Raw genomic sequence first — 26,185 nt, 5'->3', positions numbered from 1 at the left:
ACGGAAAATCAACTTTAAATTTGCAGTGATGAAAAATCAATAGCGCAGTAATTGCTTGGCTTATCACCGTGCAATGAAACAAATTGGGAGAAGAAGGAAGGCAAGGAGAGGGCTGGCGTCCATGCCGCACGCCAGGTTTTTTTTGGCTGCAGCGTGTTGAGCCAGGAGAGAGAGAGAGAGAAAGAGAGAGAGAGAGAGTGAACCAGATAAAGAGAGAAAGAGAGAGAGAGAGAGAAATACGGGAGAGGAGTTTGGGCTTCATTGGGCCAAGGCAAGGAAAAAAGGTCTCCTCGTGATAATTAAATCTTCTCACACTGATTTTCTGCCAAATTTATTTCCCCAGGGACCATAACTCTGATTCAGTGCTTACAAGCCTTGCATAACTAATCATTTAAACGTGGGGGGAACCACAAACCTGAATGAATAGGCAGGAGAGAGGAGAAAAAAAAAAAAAAAAAAGAGAGAGATGGCTAGACATAATCAGTGGCACTATTCATGTCTAAATCAGTCATTATTTAGGCAGGACAAAAATCAGAAATACGTGTGGAGCATTTCTTTCTGTAGGATTCGGCTTCCAGAACACCTTTCAAGTGAAGGCGTAATTGATTGTCAATGTGCTGCTTTTTTACAGGCAGAAAACGTCCTTTAATTCCTGGAACAAATAGAAGCCATAAAGCCAATGAAGTGTCGGCTCAATATTCCTCTGACTGTTCCTGGCATGATTGTGTTGAACATAATAACACAACAAATAAGGCCATTTATCTGAAGTAACGACAGGAGATGAGGCTAACTCCTCTAATCAATACTGAGTCGATACAAACCAGATTTTCTTACATCAAAATCACTGAGACAGATCTTCCTTCAGCGCAGAGTGCACAAGAGCAATACAGAGCTTCCCTGGAGTCCTCGGGTGGATCATATAGCCGGTGAAGAGAAGACAGTTTAAAAAAAAAAAAAAAAAAAAGTATAATGCTCCATCTTCCCTGAGAGAGGATGCTGGGAACTATAATTATAGCTGGGTATAATTCAGACACTCTCCTTATTGGATCCCCGTGTTTTAGTTAATGTGATGAGATCATGGACACCAGATCACTCGTGTTTACCAGCAGATGAATTTCACCGCTTGTCCTTCAAGTGGCAGCCAGAGCAGCACGAGGAAGCACGGCAAGGTACGGCACGGCACGGCAAGGCACACCACAACCCCCCGGTAATTAAAACATTTAAAGCAGAGCCAGCCCCCCTGTGCTCCCCGGGTGTGATATGGGGGTCACGCGCCTGTAGATTCTAATTTGCGCACCATTTGTATTCATGACAGGGACGTGCTAAATATTTAACAGCAGCCCGGCAGGAGTTTTGTATTGTTAGGCTTTCCAGGTCAAATAATTTGATTTCGAGGCAGATTACATTAAGCGTCAATGTCCAAGCCACCACTCTCACTTGCCTCTCATTTCCTGTCTTTTATTACAGCCGAGATAGGCCAGAACTGAAGGGATACGGCTTTGGATTAAACAAGAGCTGGTTATCCATGGATTAGTTATTATTTTCAATTAGAAAAGAGATCACACCATTTATTACGGACACACGCACCCACACTGGTATTGCATGCTGAGCGGAAATTTTAGCTGACTGACAAATTGTCTAGCGGAGCATGTAATAACACCTAACAAGAGAAGTATCATTTCAAACAAATGATGAAGCGGGCGCAGGCACCCTTAATGACACTTCTCTTATATTGATTGTCTTTCACTGAAGCATCCTTCAGCTGTTGAGGATCTCTCTTTTCCTCTATACGTTGAACAAGTGAAGGAGAGAAACCAAATCCAGACATTTTCTGCTCCAGCCGAGGCCTCGTTGTGATTGACAACAGAGCTAGTTAAGATGTGATGAGGCCTTAATGGATGCTAGGTCGAGGAAGTGAAAAGGGAGGGAGGGGGGGCTGCAGCTGAATATTTAATGGTCATATAATTCCTGAACACAGACACACACAGACAGGTACACACCCAAGCCATGACCTGTCCTACACACCGTGTAATTAGGGAAACAGTCCTTTCGTTTAACTGCCAAAAGAGCAAACTGTAGGTATATATTCCCCTAATGATATGGGTTAAAGAGCTATTATACGTCTCATTAAAATATATGATCTCCCAATCTGCTGCTGGTTTGAGGTAATGGGGACAGAGCAGCAGAGGGGCTCAAATACCAACTGCAGGCTATAGGCTAGTGTCCAATCCAGATCTACATAATTCTAGATGTGGCTGCTGCACAAATGAAATGATGTTTCTGTCAGCGCCTCATGATCCACACACAGGACCAAACTTCAGTAGAGTGTGTGTTTAGGGCTGTTTGAAGCAGCTTGTAGGTGTGCGGGGAATGAAGTGAGGTTATTAAACATTTGACACCAAAGCAAACTAGTGTCAATGGTGTCAAAGTAAATAAGGAGAGAAAAGGTTAGACTGTTGTGGTTAGACGTATTCGATGACACGGACACATACACACAACTCTAAAACCACATCTGACTTAGTTATTGGTGCCGCATTAGTAAGGATGAAAATATCAAGGGAACACTTTTCATATTTCTCTACCTTAATTCAAAGATTGTCGGCACATGTAAAACACTTAAAGCAGGACAACAGAACATAGAACATATAAAATAGTACATACTTGATTTTCTTTAAGCCAGGATTTTAAGTTAATTTAAAATGAAGGATATGTTTCACAGTTTTGAATAATAGATGATCATATTAACTCAAAGGAAACTGGAATAAGACACCTATTCCTATATATTTTTTTTAAATCTAAAATGCTTCATGAAATTACAAAATAGTTGATGAGAAATCTGAAAGTTGACACATACGTAATTGTTTAAAATCAACAGTACACTTAATGATCAGATTAAGACTTACTTCATTAACAACAGAGGAATGAATAGTCTAGCTTAGGTCAACAGAAAACTAATTATATTTAAGATCAATTTATTACCTTTATGTCTACATTTCCTCAGTATACATTCTGAAATATAAGAATCGGATTCTTTCCTCTTCGATAGTACAAAACTGAATAGATGGGGATCCAGATTATTAAATATCTGATCATATAAATGTGGAAATCATGATATCCACTTGTGAATTATAATGGACAGCTACTACATTTTCAGAATGTATAAATAAAGTGCTGGTTAATGGAGAAAATTCAGATTCTCATTTATCAGTAATTGAAGTATTTAACATTTATACTTTTATCTAACGTTTGCAGACGTCTTGTTAATTGTACCTCGTTCATTTGGACATTACCTCCTGCACAGATTGGTCAGTTAGACTTTAGTTTTAGACTGCAGCTATTATCAGTTTACAGGCAGTTCTTGAACAACACATTATTATTCTTTTTTTAAAGGAGAAAGTAGCACGACTTGGATCTGAAAGCAGCTGAACACAAAGCGTTAAGGTCCTCCTGATGATATGAAAGGATTCGATGAGTAAAGTTTAGGTTTGTAAGAGAGTCACATGGTCAGTTCTGTCTGATTATGTTCATTTTCTAACCTTACAGACTTACAAACTACCACCAGCAGTAACTCTAACCTTCATTAAAGTGTCAGCTGACACACCAACAGTCTGTGTTTCACGGGCGCTCGCTTCATCTTATTATAGCTGGACACACTGTGTTAGCTAAAAGCCTCCTGGGCACACAAACACCATCTCTCAGCTTTAATAGTCTAAACAAGCTCTGCAACTAACAAACGACTCCTCCGCCCCTCTCGTTCCTGCATCCTTTCATATCACGTTTCCTTTTGCAACCACTAGCATCATCTGGCTGCCCTTAACCAGAGAGCCAAACACTCCTTTTAAGTGAACACTACTTTGTTAACTGATGACCACAGGGTCAGTTATTGATCCTTTCCTTTCTCTCTCTGCTGATAAAAAAAACCCCCCTCTCTTCTTGCAGGGCTCTGCTGAACGCCGCCACAGTTGGCTACAATAATAGCGTGCATATCATAGCATGAATCAGATCTCTGTGGTTTCGATTAGGGCTAAACTAACTCAAAAGCATTGCCAGTCTAGGATGTGAATCTATTTATGAACGAGGAGTGTAGGTGGATGTGTTGTTCACTTCTCCCCTCCGTTCTCTTTAAAGGTTTTCTCATTTCGGTCGACTTAGCGGTTCAAGTGTAAACTTTCTAGTTGTGTCGACCTCCCAGAGGCCCTGCGGGGAATAAGGAGACCCCTGGTGATCTGATGTTTAGCAGCAGCAGTGGCCCACCTCCTCCATTTTAGCTGCGCTGCGAGGAAAGGCGAAAGAGGATGGAGCTAGCCAACTGTGCTTGTGCGCATGTGTGTGTATGTGTGTTCATGTGTATTTGTGACAATGCCACAGGCTTGCCTCGCTACAGATGCAGGGGCAAGTCATCAGGTCCACTTTGTCATGGCTCTCTGATCTTCCTTCATGTGTCCTTGTGCAGGGAAAGGAATAAAATAATGGTCCTCCAAGGCAGCGCCTGCACAGCACGCCTTACTGCACCGCTTTACTCCACAATCAAGCACAACACCTTATTCCACACAGGAGGAACAGTTGGAGTTAAGGATGAGAGAGCTCTGAGCAGAGGGGAGAAAGAGTCAAATGACTCCAAAAAGAGGCAACAGTACTGTGTGAACTTAGCTATAGAAAGCTGTTTGACTGGAAGCCTTGCTCTGTTTGCCCCGAGCCAGGCACTTAGTCACCACTTTGGCAAAGCTTCCGCACCGAGCAGAGAGAAGCAGGAGAAGGGAAATAGTCAGCAAGAGACAGAGAAGAGAGTAGAAGAGGGCTGGAAATGGTTTATGAGGACACATGGAGCTGAGAGAGAAGAACAAGTGAAGTGAGACAGAAAGTCGGAGAAGAGGACAGAAAGGGGGGAAGGATGGGAGAGACAGAGTGCTAAGACTGAGAAAGATGAAATATAACAATGTGAGGATGGTGAAGAAAAAAAACAAAACTGGATAGAGGGGAGCTAACAAATTCTTCCGGGAAGCGTGGGGACAAAAGTAAGAGTGCAGGGCTAATTAGTTTCTGATGGCTGGACTTTCATTTGGCCGAAAGGTCAGCATACTCTAAAGGTCGCGCTGCCGTGCCTGCTCGATGCAAAACATGACACAAAAAGAGAGGAGGGAGAATCACCCACACACAAATGATGCTACTAAACATGCATACACACACACACACACACACACACAATCACACACAATAATGCTGATAACAGGACATTGATTTTCTCATTTATATCATGCTCTGGTCAGAACGGGGAAGGACTTTCATTACTGCAAGAGTATCCACTGCAAATTACTCAACTACATTTGAATGTGTTGCCAGGATAATCTTTGTGTGTGTGTGTGAGTGTGTGTGTTTATGCATGGTGGTAGTGGGGGATACATTTACAGCCTGCAATGCTAAGCAGATTTCAGTTTTTAACACCTACTATGCATCTTTATGTAGATTACAGCGGTCCAATAAAAACCTGAAGAGTATCTAAAAATTTGTGTTGTGCAATTATATTCAATAAAATGAGGAGACCTACATTAATATGTTCATTTTAACATATAACATGTGTTCTTATCTACATCCTTAACGTTGGAGAGTATAGGGAGAATCTGTATAATTATGCATTTTCTATTGATCAGAAAACAACAGGCTCCAGCTGATCAACCATCCATGTAAACAACATATGTAACACGGCTCACAGCCTTCAATATTGTTTATTTTGTTTCCACATGTTATATGAATGGCTAATAAATGGGAGACGGCTAGCTTGAATTGGTTCATTCATTCATTTATCTTGCCAAACTTTAACATGGATATCATTTTGTTTCCTTTGTTTATTCTTTTTGTTTCCTTTGTGATTGTGTTGGTGAGTATTACAAATAGGTTGGTATTGATGCCAAACTCCACATGTTGGATCTATGAGAGAGAGAGAGAGACACACACACACACACACATTACTCACCTTCCTCTTGCTTCTTCCGGGCCTCCTCCTCTCTCTTGGCTACTTTTGCCTTCAGCACCTCGTCCGTCTTAGCTGAGAAGACAGCAGAAGGCAGAGTGTTAGCAAAGCAGAGCGCCTCATAAGAGTTTCATTAGGACAAAAAATACAAGTTTAGAGATTTAATTTGACTGAAAATCAAATAAACTCTGATGTTTTATTTATATTTCATTTTCCCATAAATCATAATATGTATTTGTACACCTAATAACAAGTGTTTTTTTTTTTTTTTATGTGTGAGATACTGTGTTTTGAAACAAATTGAAAGTCATCACAGAAAATGTAAGAACAAAAAAAAAAAAAAAAAAAAAAAAAAAAAAAATCAACAGAAAGATTAATCACGCGTTCTTTTCCTCTCCCTTGCAGCAGTCACCCTTTCTCGGCCTTCCCTTCATGCTGCTGTAAAAGTCAGCACGTCTTCCTGAGAGGTGTTTATTGCCTCGGCGTAATGAAAAGCTTAAGAGAAAGTGAGGCAGCGGGAGTAAACACTCGTCAGGGCATTTTAAGCATCTCTCATCACAAGCCGTGTTGTCTTGGCTCCTTTTTGCACGCCGCCTTTCCCCCTGAATAATCAAGATGTTAAGCCACATTAAAAAATATAATGCCATGTATGGCAGGACTATCAATACTGCCTCTAAATTAATTACATTTCCGTTGCGGCGCATCATTTATTTTGCAGCGTTAGGGCCTCTGCGGAGCCATTTGCCTTTATTGCTATCTCACTTGGTTGATGAGTGAGCTATGTAAAATTGAGTCTCCAATATCATTACACTTAATGAGTTTAAACTTTGAGAAAAAAAGAGAGAGAGAGAGAGAGAGAGTAACTGTAGAGGAGAGCAAGATGATGAGAGAGAAAGGCGAGGAGGAGGAGAATGAGAGCTCTAGACTGTTTTGGGGAAGTTTATACAATATAAGAGTGGGTGTAAGTGTTTTGAGCGCTTACAGAATGTTTGTGTTAGGGCACAGCTGTGGGTGTCCGAACGTGGTTTATTGCACCACTTGAGATGCCGGCGTATGAATGTGTTTGTGCTGCACACTCCTCATTTGGCGTCTGATTGTGTGCAAGATTTTGCGCTGCAAGCAAAGTTGTTACATAAAAATACAACACTTTCTTGTATCTGTTTGCATGTGTGTGTGCGTGTGTGTGTTGATGCAGAGGGCCATGGGATGTGTTAGTCTCTCTGTGACTGTGCTGCTGTTTTTGTTCAGTAATTGGCGTAGACAAAGAACCCGTCACACTGCTGTTATGGCTGGTTAAGTCTGGAGGTTCCGCATCTTTACTAACAATGACTCTACATGGTTGACTGAACCCTCTTCTACCTCCCTCAGCTAGGGTCTGTGCGTGCGTGTATGTATGTGTGTGTGTGTGTATGTGTGTGTGTGCAACCAATCTATTTCTTTTAGCTGCGTAGTCATAATTCAGTCAGTTTGTTTGCCAAAAAAACAAAACCATGAGCTGCACCGTTCTGCATGTTTCTGCGAATACATTCACAAGTTTTCTTGTATGCACAGACGTGTGTATTTTTTTGTGTGTGTTTTGTTCGAGTGAGTGAACTCCTCTCTGTGTTCTTCAGTTCCTACTTTGCTCGGGGCTACTGAGAGGCAGGTAGGAAACAAGAGCGGTGCTGGTGGTGTGATAGAGAAGGAGAGACAGGGGAGAAAGAGGAGGTAAAAGAAGGGGAATAGATGGGGCCCATGTAGGAAATAAAGGAAAGAACTGACAGTGAGGGAAAGAGACAAACAAGCAGAAAAAAATAAACATTTCCTTCATGCACACAAACGACAAGAGTGATTTGTCGCCTCTTTTTGTTTGCATGTTTATCATCCACCTCGATCCCTTCATCCCTCCCCCAACAGGTTCTCTTATCCTCTCGCTGTCTCTTCTCTCCTTCTGTTTTGCCCTCTCCCACCCCTCCCCGTTTTGTTTTTTTTATGCTTTCTCTTCCTCTCTCTTGCTCATCTCTCCAGTACACTGTGCCTGGGGGCGATAGCAGCAAATCAAACTGTTTATCCATCTCTCATCAGCGCGCTGCCTCACGGGGCTCCTGCCCCCTCAAAACAATGAAAGTAGGCCTGAGCACTGAGCCAGGGATATGGTTTAATTACATCAATAAGCAGCTTTGCTTTAAAAACAGATAAACTACAAAAGAAAGATGCTTTACAGCAACACACTTTGCTGCACTATCATGGAAAGCTGTTCAACACAATAGTTGTAAAAAGCATGTAAAAACATGGAAGCCTAAAAATACTGGCATGTCTGCAGAGGCCACTTATTGTAAGTATATTTCTCTGCAACTTAGTGGCTCCAGTTCATTGTAGGATAATTCTGAGATGGACTTTTATTAGAGCTGGTAATAAACGGCCGGGTGTCGGAGAGAGGAGAGGCCTTTCACTTCATTTAGACTTCGTTCGGTCTTGGCTGCAGGGGCGGAGGGAAAAGAGGAGGGATGGCAGCAGGAAGGGGAGGAGAGCGTCGGTGAAATCGCATTGTGATTATGAGTGTAATTGCAGCTCAGGGACCCAGGGGCCATGTAGCTGTGATGGCGCTGGAAGATGTTTTATGCACAGCAGCGGAGAGGAATAAAGTGAGAACGGGAGAAAGAGGGGGAGTGGGACGGAGCGGCAGGATGCCAGAATGTTTGCAGTCCTTTTATTTTAAAACGGAATCTTCTCATCTATCTCTTTTCTACTCTTCTTTTCCTCCTTCACTCCTCTCTCCTCCGTCTCTCTTGCTCTCTGTCCTCCTCCCCTTGGCAGGATTAGCTGGGTCTCGTTAGAGGGGAAATGTAATAATGCTCCCACCAGGTGGAATCGGGCCCGCTCCATTATCAGCCGGGAGATGGATGGGCCGTGTAGGGCCGGCGGGGGCACGCGCGCACGCAATTTAGATTCAATAAACTGGCAAAGCAAGACCCCCAATCTGATTTATCTCTTACACGCCGCCAATGCTTGCTGCTACGATGCTGATTCCCTATTACCACTCAGAGAAGGACTATTCATTGGATGTAAGGCACAGCAGTCAGAGAGGCTTGTCGGGCCCCCGGGATGGCAGCAAAACAGATACAGCACAGGGTTAATACGTTTACACACAGATAAGCAATTAAATCTAAGGCTGAGGTGAGTTATAGAGTTATTAAGGAGGGATTGAGGGGGGAGGAGGGGGAGAAAAAGGAGAGGAGAGACGTTATTCAACACAGGAGTGAGGTAGCTCGGGCCTAAGGCCCGGTACAGTAAGTATTAGAAGGAAGAGAGGCGATCATATTATAGAGTTCGTGAGGTGAGAGAACAACAGAAGAGCAGCAGCCTGCCCACGTTGCTCAATAAACTCGATACAGCACTTACAAACAAGCGAGGCTGAAGACAGAGGTCAACTCAGCAGTTATCCACTTAGTCTGTGTGAGTTTATCACTGAGAGTATATGTGCGAGTGCATGTATTCACATGTCTAAATGTAAGAGGGTTTGTGTTGGCGTAACAGGCATATTCATATCCACTGTATACCTGACTCTCAGTATGGCATTTGACTGTGTGAATGTTTGTGCATGCGTGCGAGAGCAGCGGTGATTTAGCTCCGGCGTTGGTAGCGGTGGGTGTCATTCCATCCAGCCGCCAATCAAAGTGAATCTGAATGTCAGCAGGAGAGGAGGCGTGATAAATCAGCCTCACACCCAACGACAAACAGAATATTAGAGGCAGCGCAGTGCCATTGGAAAAATGTCCCTTCCAATCAGCCGAGCACTTTACAGTGAAGCTCGGCAGCCGGGCCTCCAACCAACACTGAATACCAGAGAGACGTAGAAGACAATAAATAAATAAAGGAGAGACAACCGAATTGGGAGACAGGCCGACGGACAAACAGGCGGATAGGCACAGAATAACATGCTGAAAGAAGAGACAAAGAAACAGAAGAGCATCAATGGGGCCGGTGGACAAACAGGTGGGTATGATAACTGTCATGTAACAGGCCTGACAGGTAAGAAGACAGAAAGACGGACACAGAGACAGGTGGAAAGACTGACAGAAAAATGCTGAGCAGATAGCAACTGGATAGCCATGCAGAACAGCATACTGTCGTGGGACAATTTTCCCATTTTAACAGAGCTACCGTCTCTCTGTGAAGAAACATAATATAGTGAGGTGAATTAGGCCTGCCTCTAAAACAGATTATTTCATAAATATTTAACGAGATAAAAGTAGGGGAAAAAGGATGAATCTGAATGGTATGAAAAGGCTTCAAAAATTACAATGAAAAGAATCTCCTGGAGGAACGTACTGTTAGGCATTTGGACTTTAAGAGAGACAGATTCAAAAGAATGATCCAAACCTACACCGACATCAAGATGCTTTTAAGCGTAACAAACTTCTGGTTGAATGAAAGGAAAAGCTGGATTTATAAACCAAAGTGCAGAGATGTATTGATCAGGTAACTTAACTAAACAACTGCAGAAGTAAAGCCAGTCTAGTTGAAGAAATTGTAACGCCTTTTCTTTTTTTTTTTTTAACATCATTTGGTCAACATGGACGAGCTAACCAGAAAAAGTCTGGACTAAAGTGATAAATCCTCCGGCTTGACTTTTGCTCCTTATTCTAGGAGATCTTCTGCAATGATGCTCCAAAAATAAAGTGTTAAGAAGTTCAAAATTGATCTGCGATGAAAGATTCTGCCAATTTGTTTTTTTTTTTTTAAAGCCAGGAAAATATTCTGATGTTGAGCTTTGAATGCAGGATGCCTGAAGGTTACAGGCTTCATTGTGCGTGAAAAAAATCTGAAAATGCTGGCGGATAGACTTAAATCAGACGTTATAGTTCCATAAACAAAGCCGGGATCAAATCACACGTGACTTATGAGATGGATCATATCTAGGGAAGCTATTGTTAAATGTCACACTGACATTGGGTTACTTTTCAAGCCAAACATTTCCAACTGCTCTTATCAAATCAACAAATTAGATAAGAGACTCTCTCCGAGCGTCTTTCTGTGGGGAAAAAAATGTTGAAACCACGATCCAGAACTCCAACGTATCAGAGGGAGCGCTGTGATGATATCTACTGCAGGTGTGGAGGTTAAATGGATCACAGGAAGATGTATGTATGTAAAGCAACCACTAGGTGGCAGAGCACACAGACAAGAGGAAGCTGGACGCTCTACACGCAGGCCTTTAAATGCAGGTACCTGTGTGTTTGGAGCATCCTTTATCAAAACCAGCCCATCCAGACCTTGAAGAAGCTAAAGTATAATTTGACACAGAATGTATCATTACAAATGTACCTGCATCTTGAATGTACCGGCACACACGAGGAGATACAACACCAAGGAATTTAAATATTTAGCAGCAGAATAAATAAAAGCGATGAAGGGCAGGTCTGTATTAAGGCAGCATTTTAGTTTGACATGGTGTAACCTGTGTAGTGAAAGAGATTCTCCTTATAGAAGCCATACAGGTTTAAAAAGATCTACTTTAAATGAATCAGTGCTTTGCAGTGGCAACCATGATTCTCCTTCATGTGTACAAAACATTACAGAGTGAGTTCCTTGAGGCCAGGACAGGAAGCCTGAACCTGAATGATCGTTGTCTCATGATACCTCTCTCTGCAGCTGTCACCAGGCTGATTTAACAGCAGCCATGAAATATTTACAAACTAAACAATTAGACAGAGATATCTTACAAAATCAATGAATTATTCATCAGCAATTGTCTGAAAAGCTTCTGTTTTGTTTCACAGCTACAGTAGATTTGAATGCCGGGTGGAGGTTGAGAGGTGCATCAATTAGGGGCCTGTTCTCTTATGGTGTGATGGATGAGTCAGAGGAATGATCGTCCAAATGTAGCAGAGAGATTCAAGCTGCCGGTACAGTACTGCATGGTGACTATGTGTGGTGGCAGAAGAGCTTGATGAGTACAAGACTTAGATGCTAATCTTTTAAATACACATGTAATGACAGTTGGGATAATTCATCTGAAAGAGTGAGGACATTACATTTTCTCTACTTGCCATTTTAAAATCTAGAGTCTTCCTTATACAACATTTGTACTTTACATTTTTAAAACCAGCTCTTAATTTCAGACACCTGGGCTCCAGGTTTGTGTATTTTCCTTTTCGGTGATCTAACTGAGAATTCATTCAAACTCAAAGAGGTGAGGAACAAAGAAGAAGTTTCCCTAAAAGAAAATCTGGAGTTAACTCTGCTCATACAATTCAAATCCATATTTTAGTTACAGTAACACCAAAGGCACACATACGCGGTAGATTGGATGTAAACATCCTCCTCCCTGCTGTGTTTACACTCTATTAAAGTCAAAACTTTCCTCTGCTCATGCAAATATTTTTGTTTGGCTGAAATTGGATTTACAAAATGTACTAAACGATGCCCTACATCTAAAACATAAACTTTTTCTATATAACGCAGACCACAACAAAAAAACATGCTTAAGTCAACCCACAGCAAAAACATTTATCCTCATTATCAATCATCTGTATTTACTTAAAGTCGGTGAAAGAATGATCTTCTTTTTCAAACTGTTTCTGCAGGTTTGAAACCCAAACAGGAGTACGCAAAAATCACAAACAATCGCTTGTTCCTGTTGCGCAAATCTTTCATGACTTTTTGTTTCTAGAGATGAGAGTGGAGCCCATGAGGCAAGTGAAACTGTGGAGGACATAGAACTTTGTTAAGAAGAAAAAGAAGGGGCGCCGGTGGCCAAGTGTTTAGGGCGCGTGCCCCATGCACTGAGACTGTGGTAACTCTATCCACTGTCCTGTGTCTACAATAATATAATCGGAGTAGGAAGCTATGAGACTGATGAAAGTATAACTGATCCTGTCCTGTGTAAGCAGCATCCTATGACAGTTGTGTTTCTGACTTCAGAATAAGACTCTGACTATGTATCTATATCCAGACTTCTTCTCATGATACGCACTCTGATCTATCCTCTGCATTTACATTTGTTCTCTTTATCTTTTTTATGATCTGATGATCTCAGTTCTCCAGAGGTCAAAGTAGAAAGATGACGCAGGTACAGATGCCAGCGTTTACACCAACATAACACAATAAACCGGACAATCTCCTGATGTGTTCAGGTAGATCTGGAACAGTTAAAAAAAATACTTGCACCATGCATTGGTAAGCCTTTATGCTTTTCCAGATGGAGATCAGATTTTAGTACTAGGTGTTAATGGGGTTTAAATGTCACTCAATAAGTTTAACGGGGGTATATAACTAGAAAGATTCCTCCAACATTCTCAGCCACACGTTCCAAACCCCTCTACACCACACAACACTGGGCTCCACCCAGCCCACATGGGGTCTGGGGTCTTATTGCCTTTGGGGATAACCTTGCTCAGGAGGTCTGGGGTTAAGAGCAGGTTTCATGTTTGGGGCAAACAAGCAAATAATAAGTTGAGTGGTGGGGTCTGAGCAACGCATGTGGGTGGCTCGGCCCCCAGCACCTCAGAAACCTGCCCCTTGGACCCCAAGGGTGAAACGAGCATCCCCATCGACTTTGCATCTGCAGCAGAGGCCCTGGACCCTGGGTCAGAGAGGAGGAGCGGTGCAAGAGAGGTGGGGAGGAGCAGAGGCCTCCAGCAGTCAGGAGAGATCAGAGAGGAGGAGGTTACTCTGAGGAACATGCACTGCCATGGGCTGCACACAAACACACACCTGAGGAACACACACACACACACACACACACACACACACGCATGTCCAAATACCCACATAAGGCATAAGAGCACCTCACACACAAAAGCCTGTGGGTGAGAAAATACAACAAAGGCTTTTTAAAGTAACCAGCAGGTCACACAGAGTTCAACCTTGAAACCTCAGTATGGTAATGTCATATGTTAATTGCAAATGCTGTTGCCTTTTAGAGCTTACAGTAGATATTAGAGCGTTACATTAAGATGTGTGTATGCGTCTCTAAGCAGTAAGATCACATTTATTTTATTGGCTTTCTGCTTTATGACTAATACAAAGTTCTGTGATGAGAACTTGCCCGAGATGAGCCAGCGAGTGCGTAACAGCGGTCTTGAGAGGGCAATCAGACTGAATCCATAATGCAGGGATCACACGGTAAAATATTAAGCATCCTGGGGCCTCTGAATGACATCTCACCCTCAACTTCAACCCTGTCATGTCTCCACATGCCACTGACTCTTTTTTTATGCTACCATTTTTTTTCCCTCTTCTCCTCTTTTATCTTCTTCCTAACCTCTTTAAACACTCTCCTGGTTAGTTGCATCCTTTTCTATTTTTTAACCTCTGACCAAGGTAGATGATAGTGAGCCCTTCATAACAGATGAGTCCCTCGCAGAATGCTAAAAATGGATTCAGCCCATATTTGGCCATTTTTACCAGGCTACCCATCACTGGTTACTTTAACAAGATGCAATGGCAGCTCTGTTTTTCCACCCGCGGTCCAAAAACGCTGGGCTTCAATATGAAAGGAGTTGTTCAATAATATTCTACCCTGTGATAATACTTCTGGTAAGTTATTGTCTACTACGGTCTAGAGAGCCTGCTCTCATTTCTTGGCATGGTGTGGATGTTCTGAGGAAGTGTACAAACCAAAGTCAATTGTTGAAGCAAAAAAACTGTTAGTAAATATCAGAGGACAATAAGTCGGATTATTTTTCATTTTATCTGGAATGTTATTTATCACGTTTGTGTAAAAATATTCATGCTGCATTGTTCTGCGCATAAAACAAAACAGGGGGCATTAGCCATGCAAAGAGATGAAGACAAAGAGACAAAAAAAAAACAAGTTATATCTATAAAAGAAAACAGGACAAGACAGGAACTAAAGCCCGAAAAATGTTTCCACAGATGAACATAAAGGTTACACAGCCTTCAAATAGCTTTCACTGAAATACTTCCACTGCTAACAAATCAGAAATACGTATCTCTCTGCAAGCTGTTGCTCTGCTCTCAGTGATTCTAGACTCTGTAGCTTCATGTCTCACATCGTAGAATTTTTATTTTATATTTATTTTTTAGTGTTCTATGCCTTTATTTAGAGATAGGACAGTGGATATAGAGTCAGAAATCAGGGAGAGAGAGTGGGGAACAAAGGAGCCACAGGTCGGATCCGAACCCAGGCAGCCCGCTTTTGAGGACTGTAGCCTCTTTACACGGGGTCTTATCACTAGGCCACGACGCCACAGCGCAGCATTTCTCACACCCAATTCTATAGAAATAAAATGAACAGTATATCAAGTAACTCATTACATTGGTGACGTAACGGTGCTTTCGCGCTTTAATTCATTGTGATAAGAGGGAAGTAAATCTAAAGCAACAAACACAATTTAAACAAGATATGAATGTCTGCACAAGCTCTGAAGCGTCCACACTGAAATGTCAAATATATATGATAATATCTGCATGAATTTGTATTTAATTGACTTTAAGGATAAAGGCACATTTAGCTTACCCCTGGCATCATGAAAGACACTTGAATCAGATATGACCCGATATCTTACTTTCACAAACAATATCCCGTTCAGAAACAGGATTATGAGCTCAGTCAGAATCAAAGTGTGAGTGATACAGGGAGTGACAATAAGCACTTCAGGAAAGCTCAAAAAGTAGTGTTGTATTTTTACATTTCATTCAATTGATCATTTACAACATTTACAGTAACCGGTGAGTAACTGTAAAGCTAAAGAAGAAGATCTTAACCAGAATAAGTGCTTGAATTTAAGACATCAGTATTAATCACTCCATTTGATCCTGATATGTGCCGCAATTTCACTGCAAAATCTCTATGTCCAGTGTGTGTGTGTGTGTAAATCTGTGTGTGTGTATTTGTATCTCATCATTCATTCCTGTGTGAATGCACTTGAGCGTGCTGTTGAATGGTGGAGAAAAGGCTCTGGTCCCCCTGCTGAAAGCCTGTTGGATGCCATTGTGACAGCACACCACTGAGTGCGTGTCTCGTGTGTGCGGTACTGGTGGTGGAGGTAGTTGCCGGGTGGGTGGGTGAGGGGAGATGGGACTTAAGTCTATCAGGATCACCCCACACACACACACACACACACACACACACACACATGAAAGGTAAACTGGAGCCGCTTAATCACAGCGCTGACACAAGGAGGTTCAGAAGGGCGGCCACTTAGAAAAAAGAAAGGCAGGAGAGCAGGACCCCGGCAGCGTCAATAGGGTTCAGCAACACTGACCACATTACAGGAACAAACACACGCTGCAGAATAGACACACAAACTTGGTGGTCTCGACTGGTCCCTGGCCGCTCTTTGGTGTGTGGACTTCACGGATGGTGGCTTGAGTGTGTGTGTGTGTCTGTGCATGTAATACTTCTCCAAAAGGCTGCATACATTTCACACCTTTTGTAACGACAGAGCCTAACTTTGCAAACAATGCGTTTGAATGAAGTGTTTGATTTTTTTCTTTCTTTCTAGGAAATAAGTTGGTCGAATGACTGAAAGAGAAAGAGACACCCTCTGAGGGACAAGGTGGCTAACGCCGGCCTGATAATGAAGTTCAGCAGAACATCAGAGCCAGGTGAGAGCGGAGAAATAAATAAAGGGCTACAAAATTAATACAAGTTCAGGGACATATTTGGCAATTAACGCTAAACTGAGCAGAAATGATGAAGGAGGACAGACATGCATGAGATGGGGGGTGGAGGGAGGGGGGGGGGGGGTGCAGTCTGGCCGTAGGAGGAGCAGAAGAAGCACAGGAGGGACAGAAAGAGCGAGAGAGATTGGCTGAATGACAGCCCCCCCCCCCCTCCAAGGTAGCTCTCTCACCGCTCCCCTCTCCCTCTTTCTCATCTCTTAATGCTTATTTTCATCACTTTGCTTAAAATATTGATAATCAATTAGTACTACGTCTGTTTTGCTACAGAATCTGTGTCATGGTCTATCACTCTGTCAGAGCCAATTCAGCGCTCATTCAAAGTTCATTTTTCCTTGGCGGCTCTGTGCCTTTGGAGGAGTCATTACGCGGGGAACATAGCCTGGGGTGCAATCACCTATTCTCTTTCATTACTGGGGAGATGGAGAAGGTGAGAGAGATTATTAGAACTTTGGAATGATCACAAAGCTCCACGCCGCCTGTCAGATCCCTCCTACGTGTAATTCATCTGGCCTCACTCACTCCCTCCCCCTCCCCTCCTACCTCCCCCCCCCCCCCCCCCCTTCCCCTCCCCTTCTCCTCTCCCTCCACCTCCCCCCACAGCCTCAGCCAGGGGTTTGGCCACAGACATTATTCATGAACATCTGCAGCGCGCTGAATATTCCACAGCCTCCGCCGTGATGAAAAGGGAGCTGCCCCTTTGACTTGAAAATTAACATGCCGGCACAGAGATTATGGACGAGCCCGTTTCATTCCAAGCCGAGCTGGGCCACGCTGAGCCGACGGTACGGGGCTGGGCCTGGCTGGGCTGAGCGTGGCAGAATAAACGGGACAGGAAATAATTTGATTTCAAAGTTATAAAAGTGACTATAGTGCAGGTGCCCAAACACAAACTGTCACAGATACAAACACACGCTCACATCAGATATTAATACATCGTAGAGCTGTGATACGCTGCACTAGAGGTTGACTTAAAACACTCTCTGAAGTCATTTCTGACTGAGGTCTCCAGCTCCAGGTTATCAATATTAAAGCTACAATTTATACAGATAATAAGCTAATAAAGTGCTCTGATTTCTGTAATATAAGCTAAACTCAACATCACGTTCCCTGGACTTTGATGATGAACTGCTTATATAAAAATTAGGAATGGTAATCTTTGTACTTTGTTTACTGAATAATCAATTGGTTTGTAATGTCAGAAAAAAAGTGAAATGGGCTTGTTGTGATCTTTTAGTGTATGATGACGTCTTCAAATGTTTTTTGTTTTGCCCTGAAAACCCTGAAATATTCAATTCTGGCTTTCACTCTCAAAGTTTGAAGAGCTTTGAAACAAAAAAACAAAACAAAAAAGATAATTTTCCAGGAATTAGCACTGAAACTGTTGTTCCATTAGCCAAGCAGTTGCTGATAATTTCAAAGACTGGTGTTAAACGCCGAGTAAAAGGGAAAATGTTTCCTCCTAAACATCTCATTGCACCCTCTCACCTCTGTGTATCTCTTTCTTTTCATTCTCTCCTGGGTGTCTCTACATGAAAGAGCACACAGAGAATGGAGACTCTTCTTCTCTCACACCAGGAGCAGCATGGCTGGCGTGAGGCCAAGCATCCTTCACTCTCTCTCTCTCTCTCTCTCTCTGTGTGTCTGTGTGCTGTCCCTCGCCCTCCCTCTGTCCTCAGAGAGACCTCCATTCAGAGGAGGATGTGCATAAACAAGATACATGTGATAGAACAATCTGAAAGTTCAATTATCATGTTATCTCAGAGACGGTTTGCTTTTTACAAAGCAAAGGGAAAGAGTTCACATTATTTTAATGAGGAGCAGAGATTTTAGAATCAATTAAAGTGCAGATAATCTGGCCCTTTATTAGCCACGCTGCCACTTAATGAAGAGTTTGATGTTGCTTTGGATCAAAAGAGGTGCCATCATTTTAAGATTTTTTTTTAAAGAATAATTTCAACTAATCCTATCATGAGATGTACACTTTCATAGGACCTTTTTACATTTGTAGCCGTGTTAAGACTTGATGGGGATACTAGATTTGCCACTTGTAAAATGAACCATTAGAATAATCTGACTTGCATTACATGCATGTCAAGTCAGATTTTTAAATAATGCATTCTAACAAAGTTTTAACCTCCCCACAGGAAATGTATGTATATGTGAGGATTTTTGCAGGATGCAGAAAATATCGCACTTACAGTACACAGAGCAAGGATAAGGATAAGAATGGGTTGTTCATTAAATCTTAATGATGTATTCAGTTATACTCATGTTAAAACTATGATAACAAACTACATAAAACGTCTCTGAAAATAGAGCTCTTAAAAAAGAAAATGAAAGAAAAAAAGTCAATGATGTTGAGTCAATTATATGAGATCTTATAACATCAACGCTAAATGATTGCTCTGTGTTATCTTTTGCCATACTGTAACAGATGTAAACTCCTTCTGGAAAACTTGACTCCTGTCATGAAAAAAGACCCAAGATGATTTGCATCAAACTCCTAACTTTGAATATCCTGTATACTTTATACACTGGAGGCGGCCAAAAGCCGACCACAAACTATCAAAAACAGGAAATGAACCGAAACTATAATGACCAAACTATACATTTTCTGTTGAATCTGATTAAAATGGATTGTGGATTTGTGTTTAAAGTTAATATGTGATTTTGAATATAAAAAATGTATATATTTTATATAAAGCATTTCAAAATGTAAAGGAATTAAGAGTTAAAAATGCTTGTTTTCACTTTTGATGTTCATGATGAAAGTAAACAGAAAACGAGTGAGTCCCTTGTTTGTAATGAGGAGAGGTTCCTCCATTGGCCTCCTCCTGTACAGAAGAATCCTACAAGGCCTTACATGAGCACCTCCACTATTATCAGAAGGGATTTCATGTCTGGAGGCAGACAATAAACAATGGATGATTTCTCTTACACAAACAAAGAGGTTGAAAATATTGCAAAACAAGCAATAATCAGATCAGAAACGTGTGTGTACAGCATGACTTCACTGCAGTGTTACCATAAGAGTAAACATTGTAAGATACACAAGGAGACTAGAAAGAAAGGACGAGAAAAGACAAATTATGAGCAGAAATAATGTTAAGAAATAAAGAAGAGGAGAAAGTACACTGAAAAGAGGAGCAGTCGGAGGGTTTCTGACACGGACTGGAGCGGGACTTTTCACTGCCTCTTGTTGATTGTAAATGGCAGAGCAAGTTTACTCTGGCAGTTTGAGCCAAAATGGAGTCTGACAGCTTTGTCAGGGAGTTTGAGCGGCTCAGTGGCAGGGCAGGAATCGGGATGATTCCATCCCTTTCATCTCCAAAAACGCCAATGTGTGCTCGTGAAGCCTCCATGGTAATAAAAAAAAAAAAAAGAGGGGGAAAGAAAACCGAGCCTGGCATAGTTTGGGGATGACAAGAGATTTAAAAAAAAAAAAAGACTTGTCAGAATAAAATGGAGAAATAAAAAACGAGCAGAGGATAAGAAAAATGAGCTGGATGCAGAACAAACATGTCAGGAGATGTTAGCGGTCTCTCTAAAAATACACCAATATTAGCGCTCTGAGCACTCATGCCTAACTTCTCTTGGCTTTGTGTTTCTTTGTATGTTTTTACAAGATATTGCCGCGTTACAACCCACTCTTGGATCTTGCCCTCTGTGTTTCCTATCAGCAGCCTCTATATATTATTCTGGCCACTTCTGCAACCTTTGGCATTGTATAAAACTTCTTTTATAACTGACCTAAAAAATAAGAGCAATGGCAGCAACTTTACATGCAGTCCAGGCCTATTTACCTCCCCTGTTCCGTTCATAAACACTCCTCTCCATGAACTCTCGACTTTTTCTCCAAGAAGTGACTGTTAAGATGCATAAAGACAAGTGTATAGCATGTGTTTGAGAGGAGGGATTGACGGAATAAAGGGCGCCTTACTAGCCCTGCTTTGTACCGCTACACTCCTATACATTTATCCCTCTGATCCCTTCTACCTCTATCTGCTTGCCTTGTGTTTTTCCCCTCTTTTTCAATTTACAGGATTTGTTTCTGTGTGTCTGACAGCGAAGGAGGATGAGGTATGAAATTAATCTTTATCCCGGTTTTGTTGTGTTCCCTCCTCCTTAACAATGCATGTCAGTAATTAGCCGGCCAGTTTGGTTCCAGGCTTTTCACTGGGTGCCTCTGTTTGCCAACTTTTGCCTTTTGTTCTTGCCACACAATACCGCCCACTCACCCTCGGTGTCTCTCTTTCCCTCTCTGTCTTCTCTGTGCTCCCCGCCTCACACCCACACAGGGCGTTACACAATCTATCCAAATGTGCTTCACTTTAAAACCCCATTACTTAGCCCCTGTTGTTTTGTTTAACACAATTAAAAGAACAGGCCCTTCATGAGAATTCAGAGGAGCCCTCGCCTCGGTCGCTCCCTCCCTTCCTTCTTTCTTTCGCTCGCTCTCTCTCTCTCTCTCTCTTCTTCTTCTGTGCTTCAGTGTTGGCCGAGGAGTAGCTGTGAACAGGCCAGCTTAGTTCCCCCTAATTCCCTGGGTTTTGTTTGCATATAGGCTTAGTTTGGTCCCATTTGAAACTCCTCAATGCCAAGCCTCATCCCCGGCTGTAACCAGACCAGCGAGCAACTTTAGAGATCGGTCAGCCAAATGGAAACAGGGAAGTCCACAAACACACGCACACACAGAAACAGCTGAAGAGCCCGACAAGGTTAAAGGGCACGAGCATTATCTCTCTAAGTACTGACACACTTCAAACGGGGGAAAACTCAAAGGCTTTTTAGGGTAATGACTACCTGGTCAGGCTTTGGCAGAGGGCCTGGTGATAATTTCAGGCTCAGGCCTTCCCCTCCAGTGTGTAAGCCCTGCAGAACGAACAAAGTTCAGAAGAGAGTAAAGTAAAGGAGAGATGAGACTACAGGAGGACAGGAAAGACCACAAGGTCACTGTCAGGAGGTAATAGAGCTGTGCTCATGCTGATAGGCCTGAATTATGTCCACATAAGATGATGAGCTTGGAGGCTAAGGGAAACTTTTTCAAGATTATTTTGAGGTCACATTTGAAAAATGTAATATTAGTCTCACTATTTAAAACAAAGCTTTCTCACTTATTGTAGCAAGGATATTTACTTTGAAGAAAAATAACAACACTCGCATCCTCAGATTTAGCAGGCGCAAAAGAAGCGCAACCCTTTAGTGAATGTGTCCTCCTCAGAACACCACAGGACGGTGACTCTAACAGACAAAGTTGACAGCACTTCAATGCCACGCTAGTATAATGTTAGCCTTCTGGCTAACAGCTGAGCCAAACAGGTATATGAGCTGAGCTGACAAGACACATCTACATTTGTCCTATTGACTGGGGTAGTTAGCAGTGATTACATTGAAGAACGTCAAGGGACGGTAACGATTTAGGTATTAGCCAAATCCAAGGAAACAGAGTTATGACTTGAGAAAAAAGCATGAAAATATCGTATTTTTTTCTTTGGCTGGTGATCACTTGGATACTGTTTAGCCTAATCGGTTAGGCATGAGTTGACTACTTACGCATTTGACTAACATTTGCTGAAGATTTCAGTTTCTGGAAGGGACTATAGCGTTAAAGTTACCAAACTTACCATTAAGTTCAGCCAACACTCAACAAAACAGCACCCTCCCCCTATGTTCCCATCTTCTTAAGGGGGCTTCTTAAGACGCTCCAAATGATATAATAGCTCCATGTAATCATCGAATCTTTTGGTCAGATATCTATTTATTATGAGAGAAATACATTTGCAATTACAAGCACTTTATCCAAAATTCAAGCACCTTCCAAACCTTGAATACTCAACATGAAAATACAAGGAGTTCAAGCACCTTTAAGAACCCTGTTTAACGAAACGACAGTTTGTGATGTGTACAGCAATGATGCGGTGTTGAACATCTTATTTAATCACTATACACGACTCAACACTACACTGTGTTGTCACGGCGATGGGCTCATTTGATTGTGTTCAACATTTACTCATAACACCTGGTCATTGTTCTTCTAGTTAAACGCCTTAATGGAACTCTGTCATGAAGCTTACAAACAGCATGTCAGTCTGCGTGTGCTTAAATACAGGAGACACACACACACACACACACACACACACACACACAGGCCTGCGTTTAGCTGGTGGTGTGTGTCTCTGTGTCAGAGTGGAGAGGAGGTCAGGCCTGCCCACTAAATGACTGCTGTGAGGCTCTCGGAGATGTCTCAGTTTGTTAGACAGCTCTATAATTCACACTGGACAAGACTCTTAACAACAAACACGCATGATTACTTTAAAGTGCTGCAGGAAACTGTTAAGTCGTGAGTGCACGTGTCTGGCAGTAAAGTCTGTCTATTACTCACACAATATCTCAAGGCAATCAGCGTCACAATACAGGAAAACACTCAAATGTTTACATGTGATGCTGATAGAAACAGTGTATTATTCATATTTATAATCAATATTAAAACCATGTTTTCCCTGACGCATCACAGTTCACATTCCAAGTTAATCAACTTAACCTCTGACACCTCGTATACACACAGTGATATAGAAGTGTGTTTAGCAGCCTAAAGGAGATACTGTGATGCTTCATGCAATCTGCCTGCCTCTGTAACTGTCCCAGAATTGAATGAATTCACTTGTTGGTATTAGTGAGGATAACAATGTCCAGCTTGTTTTCAGTATTTAACATTTTTCATCAAGGCAACCTACTTAAGCTCAGCGCTTTGTAACAAAAGCAATCTGTCTTCAAAGAAAAATACAAAATCTATATGATACTTCATGACGGGCTGTGGGGATGCAGCTCAGATCACAGACTCTGAAGGCACTAATTCTAATCATATCAGTCAGCAAAAAGAAGTCTGGTAAATTTGACATATATATATGTGTACTGCGGGAGAGACGAAAACAGCTGTGACAAAACAGAAGAGGTTTTGAGAAAACAAAATGCTGTCGGTTAGCTGGAATAAGAAAACACAAGTGGAAAGGAATGATGCAAACACTAAACGGAAAAAGGCATAGGATACCACAGTGTTCATATACAGGTTAATGATAACAAAGTTTAGTTTCGTAAAAATCTGTGTATTGAGCAGAATAATATACAGCGAGTGAGCAGGGTTGCGGAGTGATGCAGGACACTGACACAGAGCAGACGCACATGCCTCTGACGCTCATGGTCCCTAAAGCCTGATAATGGGAACCTCATGAGGGATTATCCCGGACTAGATGAATTATATGAGCTAGAATTTTCAAGGGGAATAGCTTAATTGTTTGCGAATATTAAAATGCATATCCATCAAACCTGCAATAACTTGTTTGGGTTAGGAGAAAAGGTAGAGTAAATGTAAACGCCTCCTGCAACACACACTTTCCTGTCTGTGTTGCTGTAACCGTCTGTGTGAGCTCATATTGATTTTTCTTTAAAAACTCCTCAATAATAAATTCCACCCCTCCTCGAACACAGTCGGAGCGGAGCGCAAAAGTGGCTTAAAACCACTAATTACATCAGCGCTGAAAGGAAATCATTGATCAACGGCATTATGGGAAATTAAACTGTCCCCCAAAACTGGATCAAAGTGAATGAAGTGGCTTAACTGGGTTTCAGTGGGGCTGTGCAGACGGGAGATGGCATTATCACCCCAGGACACACGCGCACACACACACACACTGCTCATTACAGTAGTATGTTCCAGGACTCGTATGATACACACACACACACACACACACACACACATACATACATACATACATACATACATACTTTCAAGGTTGCGTTGGTTCACAGTTGCATACAACCATCTGCTGTTAAATTTGCCGAGCGTAACCTTATACCAAACCATTCCAACACCTTAAACTTACACATGCTTCATTATAATTATAAGAACTACTTTCACAGAATGTCCAACACAAAAATAACTGTTTTATGATGCATTTCTGGCCTAATGTGAGCCGGCCCCTTGTCCCAAACCTGTGGAGGAGGTCCACTGGGGGAATGAATAAAAGAAAGGGGCCCCTGCTGGTTCATCTGGCTGTCTATTGGTGCCCTGAGACCGCCATAATCCCCCCCCACCCCCTTACCAAAAGCCCAACGCTGGCCCCTCAGGGCTCCGGGCCTGCTGCTAGGGGACCCCTTCATGTGTGATAAACAGATCCAAAGATGCAACACACACACACACACACATACACAACACAAATTGTGGTGTTTTTTTTAGAACATCAACTGCAATATTTCAAACTTACTTCAACTTGATTAAGACAGTTAAGTACTTTTCTGTGTTCTGAGTCTGATCATTACTTTGTCTCTTATTTCACTCACACTACGATGGATATTTGATTCACGCTTGAGTCAAACTACTACAGAAGCTTCATGAGAAAATATTTGAAGTTTCAGTCAGGTGTAAGGGTAGTAAGTTTGTTTTACTACCTGAAGTGTTTAACTGATAAGACCTGTTTGCTGTCGGCATCAAAACAACCTACAGGAACATACATGGTGTAGCTGCAGCCAGTTGTTTGTCACCGAGAGCTCTACAAACTCAAGTCACAGCAAAGGCAGAGAGCAGCTCTAACTGAGACACAGCAAGCTTCCATATAGAACAAAGTTAACTACATCAACTCCACTTGTGGTGACATTGTGCCTCAATCTACTTACACTAGCAAATCCAGGGCTTACATTACACCGAACTAAGCGGCAGATATTGGCAGAATGGGCTTACCCCGGCATTGTTCTAACTGGGCTTTTCTGAGGGAATTTTCTGGCCTACTGTTAAAGAAAGAAAATATTGAGGACAAAAATAAAGTAGTCGTTGTTGGTTTATCGTCTCCAGGAGGAGTTTAGGAGATTCAGTGGGGGGGTGTTAAGATGATTTGTGGGCCTTTTCTCCTATCAGATCATCTAAAATGTGAGTGATTACACCGGTAATCAGCTACAAGCCGACACTGGCACTGTCTGCGTTTTAGAGATAAAGGGCAAGAGACAGAGTCAAGAATCGAGAGAGAGAGAGAATGAGACCCCTGTAACAGAGAGAGAGACAACAGAAAGTAGGAGGAGAGGAGGAAGAAGGTGGCAGATTATGTCTCAATATTATCACATGCCAGGACGGCCATTCTCTCTCTCTCTCTCTCTCTTACACTCTTTCTATTCACAGATCCGTTTGTGCTCGGCCAAACAAATAGCTGACACCGCCTCATCAAAGCTGTGGATTGGCAGCCCGGGCCAAGTGGAGCTGTTGACAAGCGAGGGCAGTGAAAGCAGAGGAGGAGAGGAGAGACAGACAACAGAAATCCTGCTGTAATTCCCCAAACTGTAATCCGCTGGGTTTAATGGTGTGTGTTTGTGTGTGTGGGGGGATTATATATTTTATCATTGATGCTCATCCTTACTCTCATGCTAGTGTGTGTGCGTGTGTGTGTGTGTGAGGAGAAAAGCCAGCATGTATGGAAGGCCCAACAATGGTGGCTGAGGGATTTAAAGCCTCGCTCTTTATCATATAACGACATATCGTGGCCAATTCAGAATAACGACTCGCCTTTTCACTGCAGCTGATCCCAGCGATTAGTCCTG

The 26,185-nt window shown here is 42.2% G+C and overlaps 1 protein-coding gene across 1 annotated transcript in view; it reads right to left on the bottom strand.

Annotated features, from left to right (window-relative positions):
• Window positions 1-26,185, bottom strand: part of rsrc1 (arginine/serine-rich coiled-coil 1) — a 118,376-nt gene that overhangs the window by 15,729 nt on the left and 76,462 nt on the right. The window contains exon 7 of the mRNA XM_061046582.1: window positions 5,972-6,043. Within this exon, the coding sequence (XP_060902565.1) occupies window positions 5,972-6,043 (72 nt within the window). The remainder of the gene's footprint in view (window positions 1-5,971; window positions 6,044-26,185) is intronic.

This window comes from Labrus mixtus, chromosome 9 (assembly GCF_963584025.1).
Source record: "Labrus mixtus chromosome 9, fLabMix1.1, whole genome shotgun sequence".
Classification (NCBI taxonomy): Eukaryota; Metazoa; Chordata; class Actinopteri; order Labriformes; family Labridae; genus Labrus; species Labrus mixtus.
The sequence above is the reverse complement of the archived record's forward strand: the minus strand, read 5'-3'. Positions and strand labels throughout refer to the sequence as shown.